General features: G+C 49.1%; 1 protein-coding gene across 3 annotated transcripts in view; it reads right to left on the reverse strand.

Annotated features, from left to right (window-relative positions):
- Positions 1 to 6,000, reverse strand: part of OCA2 (oculocutaneous albinism II) — a 355,302-nt gene that overhangs the window by 200,559 nt on the left and 148,743 nt on the right. For all 3 annotated transcript variants that reach the window (XM_011942880.1, XM_011942878.1, XM_011942879.1), the window contains 2 exons: positions 5,284 to 5,341; positions 2,073 to 2,181 (listed from right to left, as the gene is read on the reverse strand). In XM_011942880.1, the coding sequence (XP_011798270.1) occupies positions 2,073 to 2,181; positions 5,284 to 5,341 (167 nt within the window). The remainder of the gene's footprint in view (positions 1 to 2,072; positions 2,182 to 5,283; positions 5,342 to 6,000) is intronic.

Below are 6,000 nucleotides of genomic sequence, written 5' to 3' on the forward strand. Positions count from 1 at the left end.
TTTTGCCCCTGTTCTATCAGAAAAGTTCTTATCATTCTAAGGAAACTGTATTCCATTAAAATATATGCCAATCAAACTCTTCTCCTAGTCAACCTGAACTATCTTGATGAATATGCAAATATCTGGATCTCCAGATAAAATCACCTGAACACAAACCCCAACTAAAAACAAAACAGGATTTAAAAGCAGAAAATAAACATGACCATCATTCACAGATGTAACCACCACACAAAAGGAGATGAGACATTTTGTAAAACAATATAGACTTCCAGGCTAAAAGTTTCATAGTAACCAAGATTTTTCAAGTCCATATAGTTAAAGATGTGACTTTAAGTATTCAAGTATTGTTTTTTATACAAGGACTGTTGCCAAATGTTAATAAAATTGAATGCAAGCTCTTGTATCTTTTTAGTTTTTAAAATGCCTGCTATGTTCTTCTAAAGTAGACTCTCAAATAAAATTAGGAGCAAAATTATCTGTGAACACCTAATGGAACCTCTCTGCCCACAAAACACTAGTTTTTAAAATTTGTTTAATTACCAGTGGTGACTACCTAACATTCTTGTAGTCATTAGGTTTCTAATGTTAAAATTACATTCGGCCAGAGGTGTAATGAAAAATAATTACACTGCAGCAATTTCTAGATGTAATCCACCAAATACAATTTGAAATTCACAATCTCGTTACCACTCCAGCTTTGGATCATTACCTCATCAGGATTCTAAGCAGACTGGCTGTCAGGTGTGGATAAATAATACCTGCCAGCTTGAACCAAGCCCAGGACACCTGGCAAGTCGGATTTGAAATTATCAAGGGAAAGAAATTGAGGGGCTGTGAATACATAACATAAAGCTGGACTCCAGTCAAAAGCACGTACATCATGTGTTGTGTGAGAATCTAGAAATGTGGCTTTTTTACATAAGAGAAAAGGAAAACCAACTTCTGGCCCATGAATTTCTGATGGTTTCCAGGAACCCCAGAAGCAAAGATGTGGTGCGAATCACTGAAGCTTGCGGCATTATCCGTCTATTTTACACAATTAAGAGGCTTCGCTTTCTACGACAGCTGCACTCTTCAACTTTCACAGTGAATCAAGGTTTTATACAAAATAAGATAAAAGTTGGATATTTTAACCATCTTAGCAGAACTCCCTTTTGAAGGAAAACTATGGGTAAAGCTTTGGTAAAAGAAAAGACTGTGACCCCACCTCAAATTTATGCTTCTTATAAACCTACACTTTCATGTGGGTGGGTTTTGTTTTGTTTTCAATAAGGACAGCAATGGAGATAACTGTGAAACTGATAAACACCTAGGAGAGTGGAGAACGTTTATGGAGGGTGGAGGCGGCCAGGGGTTGACAAGCTCTGTGGTGAGCTCCTCCTGAGGGAGCCACATCTCAGGTGGGGACAGGTCCTGGCCATGACACAGGCTAGAGAAAGTGGAGAGGTCTGAGAGCCATGAGTGTGGTGAAAGTGGGAGAAGAGAAACCAACGGTGGATGGTGGGAGAACAGTTTCATGGGCCAGACGCACCCTCAGACGAGGCAAGCGGGCCCTGCAGAGCGCTGACCATTCGCCAGGGCTCTCCCAAACTCCTGAATAGGCTGTCACCTAACTGGCATAGCAGGTGGCACAGAGGGCAGCGCTGGCCTTGCCCATGTGGCTCCCTGTCTCTTCTGGGAACCATGTAAAGATGTGGTTATTACCTACAATAGACAGAACAGTGCCCACTCTATATTCCTCCTCATGGGCATCCCTGGAGGGGCCGAGGACCCATGGCACAGAGTCTAAGGGGCTGGAGATGCATCTCTCCCTCCCTCCCGCCCAGGAAACCAAAAGGAAAGGCACCCTTCTTCCCAGGCAGGCTGCCCACCCTCCATCTCAAACCTCTCCGGCCTCCCACAGGAAAGGCGCCCTTCTTCCCAGGGCAGGCTGCCCACCCACCATCTCAAACGTCTCTGGCCTCCCACCAGCCCAGCTGCCCGTAGGTGAAGTCAGTGTCTGGGAACAGATTCTGAAACCTTCCCATCCAGAATGTGACAAAGCCTATGAACAAAAGCTACATTAGACTCACCAAGATCAAGATGAATGCCAGGGACAAACGAATTGAGGAAAAACATGAAGATAACAAATCCCAACACGGTCAGGCATTTGGCGAGCAGAATCCCATCGGATATCCTATGCTGTAAGAGAGAAACCACAGCTCACGTTCTCTGCACAACCTTCTGACTCCTGCAGGGCGTCATAACCTACGCAACTGGAATCATGACAGATTTCACGATGACGAAAGACGTAACCTCTCAAACTTGAAAGAAAATGACAAAGTACTGTGTTACAAGGAAAACCGTACAGATTCTGGATTACTGCATTCAAAATCTTTATGAAAGATAAACACAGCAGATGTCAAGAGTAGTACAGCCCTGTTATGAAACACGTGGCCAGCAGGTATCAGAGGATGACCGGGCATTTCTACAGGCACCTGTGGTGGCAGCGCTGTCTTCACTGTTCCTTTCCCTACCATGCCAAGCATGCAGGCAGGGCAATGAGGCTGAGCCTTCTCACGGAACTGTGACTCCCAGAAAAGGCTCTGGCCATGTTCTTGACATGACATGCACGACGCCCTTGGAACACAGGCGGTGCACTCTTAGCGCTGGGATGACACCCACGGGGATCCGCCCAGTCACAGGGGAAGGGCAGGCCCTGAGGCATCTCATCCCCTGCAAGGCCTCCATCAACCTAGGAGTCAGCATAAGACAGGGCTCTCCCTATAAGGCCCCAAGGGTACTGTGCCCCACAGGCCATGGCTGCAGGGGCCGGGGCAGGGATGTGTGCACAGATGGGCATCTGGTTGGCCTGCCCTGTCAACCAGGTCTCCATGGAGACAGAGTCTCACTCTGTCACCCAGGCTGGAGTGCAGTGGCACAGTCTCGGCTCAACACAACCTCCGCCTCCCAGGCTCAGGTGATCCTTCTACCTCAGCCTGCCTCCCAAGTAGCTGGGATTACAGGTGTGCACCACCATGCCCAGCTAGTTTTTGTATTTTTAGTAGAGACAGGGTTTCACCATGTTGCCCAGGCTGGTCTTGAACTCCTGGGCTCAAGCAATGCTCCCACCTCTGCCTCCCAAAGTGCTGGGATTACAGGTGTGAGCCACCGTGCCTGGCAAGCATCGGATCCTTTCTTGAGTCTGGTCCCACCAGCACACCTGTCCACCCATCTGTCTAGTCTGTCTAGGTGGATAGATGCAGACAGCAATGATGACCGATGTTGACGTCTGTAGCTTTGTAGATGCAGGCAGATCTAGACATCTGTCATCACAGCAATCTACAGTTATCTGGATTTGGCCAGATACAGACATATAGATACAGACACACAGAGGTAGAGCTAGAACTACAGAGAGATTTTCTCTCTTGCTTCCTCTGGTCACATAGGTAAAGCTGCTGCTATCGAAAACATATGCAAGCCCTTCCGTGTCACAACAGCTCTGACACAGCCCCTCCTCCATGTGCAGTGAGGCCACTGGTGAGCATCTGCCCCTCTCTGCCCACTGCAAAGGCTCATGGCTCGGCCAGCCCCTTCTCATCCTCCCCGTCGCCCCTCTGGGGAAGGCTGATTTTCCTGCATGATTCTGTGCTGAAGAATTAGGACCAAAGGAGCATGGCAGGAAAAGGATTTGAAATGCTCACACGAGAGTGATGCGGGTTCTCACCAGGCGTGAAGGGAGGCACTGCAAACCTTCCCTGAGGTCGCAGCAACCACAGAAAGTGGCTATTGCCACGGCCAGTGCGAAAATCAGAGGTGGAGGAGCAGGCAGGTCCAAGAGCATTCCAGCATCCTGCAGCTCACGGAAGTGGAGGGGTTTGGGGGTGGCATTCACATTCGCTCCTTCTAGATACCTGAGGTCATTTCTTTTTTTCTTTTTTTTTTTTATTTCAATAGGTTTTGGGAAGACAGGTGGTGTTTGATTATATGGATAAGTTCTTTAGTGGTGATTTCTGAGATTTCTGGTGCTCCCATCGCCTGAGCAGTGTACACGGTACCCAATGTGTAGTCTTATCCCTCGCCCCACTCCCACCCTCCCCCCAAGCACCCAGAGTCTATTATATCATTCTTATGCCTTTGTGTCCTCGTAGCTTGGCTCCCACTTATAAGTGAGAACATACGATGCTTGGTTTTCCATTCCGGAGTTACTTCACTGGTCTCCAAGTCCATCCAGGTTGCTGTGAATGCCATTGGTTCATTCCTTTCTATGGCTGATAGTATTCCACGGCGCGTACGCACACGCACACGCACACGCACACACACACACACACACACCCCTACAGTCACTTCTGTACGAATTCTTAGATGTGATACAGGGATGCCAAGCCTTCCCTCTCCATTTCATCTCACCGTAGTCCTCGTCCAGGTGCACAGAGAGGCGCACAGTTCTTCTCCAGCTCATGACTGAAACACCACCGTCTAGCAAAGCAGGCATCATCTGTATGAACCTGGGGCCCGCAAGAGAATCACAGCTACACCTCTCTTTTCTAACCCTGACCATCTACAAAGGACAGAGTGTGAAGGCACTGAGGCACCTCATCAGATCGCACCCAACATCTTTGTGGAAAATAAACACGAGAGACGTGAGGTGTGCTGAAGCCCCGTTAGGAAACACCTGACTCGCATGTAGAGTGTGCCCGTCACAATTAGAGTGGGTATTCAGTCTCTCCCTAGAAGACAAACCACACAGATCTGAAATGTCACTGAGATGCAAATGACTCCCAGCAGATCCTGAGCAGAGCTCTCTCGACTGGGAAGGGGCCTCTGTGTTCATAAATGGGCTGAGAAAGAGCCAAAAGAGAAAAAAAACAAAGCTCTGCCCCAAGAAGTCGGAGCCGTCAGCAGGACACTCACGCATCCTATGTCCGTCCCTAAAGCTGCTCCACTTCACGCAGCACGCCTCGCCAGCCTCCCCTCTGCAAAGTGTGAACTCGGGCCTGCCCTTCAGGGCCAGGAGAGGGCTGCTGGTCAGGGACACCCGCTGAGAGGGCGGGCCCTGCAACGGGCAGGGAAAGGGAAAGGCCCTACGAAGATGTTCGCTTTCCACGTCCTGACAAAATCAGCCTGCTGTGTCCGGAAAACATTTCTCCCCATTCACTCAAACACATCAATTGCAGTGTCTTGTGTACAACCACAGAAATAAAAAGACAAATGGCACTCAGTCATGTGAGGGAAAGGAAAGGCATCACTCACTCTCTTCTTGGAGAAGTGAATTGAAATCCCTGAAAAAAGAAAGCTGGGTACCTTTTTTTGGAGTTCCTGGATATTGGTCTCCCAATTTTTGTCCTCCTGTGAGATCTGTCTAAAAGAGAAAAGAAGAGACTCATTACTTCCCTGGTCACGCTGTGCGGTGAGATCGTGGAGCGGCAGCCCCCAGCACTTCGTGCCTGGACGCTGTCTGCGACATGGAGCCTGGCAGGACTAGTCATGGGGGGCCAGTGGGGCTTCACTGGTTGGCTGGAAAGGGTGCTCACTCTATATTTTCCCAAAAAAAATACATATAATGGCCTGAATGACGAAAGAGGTGTGTGTGAGGAGGTGTGTGGGACAGCTTGCGCACGGGACGCTTCATGAAAACCCCGCGTCAGCACACGGACAAGGGCAGCGACCGTCAGCCTCTTGACTGTCCTCTTTCCGTGCACTTCTACGTTCCCAAATCTCTGTTTCCAAGATGAGGGCACTGAACCTGTACAGCTCTTACAACCAACCAAAGAAAAACATGGTAAAAGAAATGTCACTTGCTTTAACGTTGATTTTCATCAATCAGTGATCAATTCCACGCCTGAAATCCGAGGACTTTGGGAGGCTGAGGGGGAGGATCGCTTGAGGTCGGCGGTTGGGCTGAGGGGGAGGATCGCTTGAGGTCGGCGGTTGGGCTGAGGGGGAGGATCGCTTGAGGTCGGCGGTTGGGCTGAGGGGAGGATCGCTTGAGGTCGGCGGTTGGGCTGAGGGGGAGGATCG

The sequence above is a fragment of the Colobus angolensis genome, unplaced genomic scaffold (genome assembly GCF_000951035.1).
Source record: "Colobus angolensis palliatus isolate OR3802 unplaced genomic scaffold, Cang.pa_1.0 Scaffold211, whole genome shotgun sequence".
Lineage (NCBI taxonomy): Eukaryota > Metazoa > Chordata > Mammalia > Primates > Cercopithecidae > Colobus > Colobus angolensis.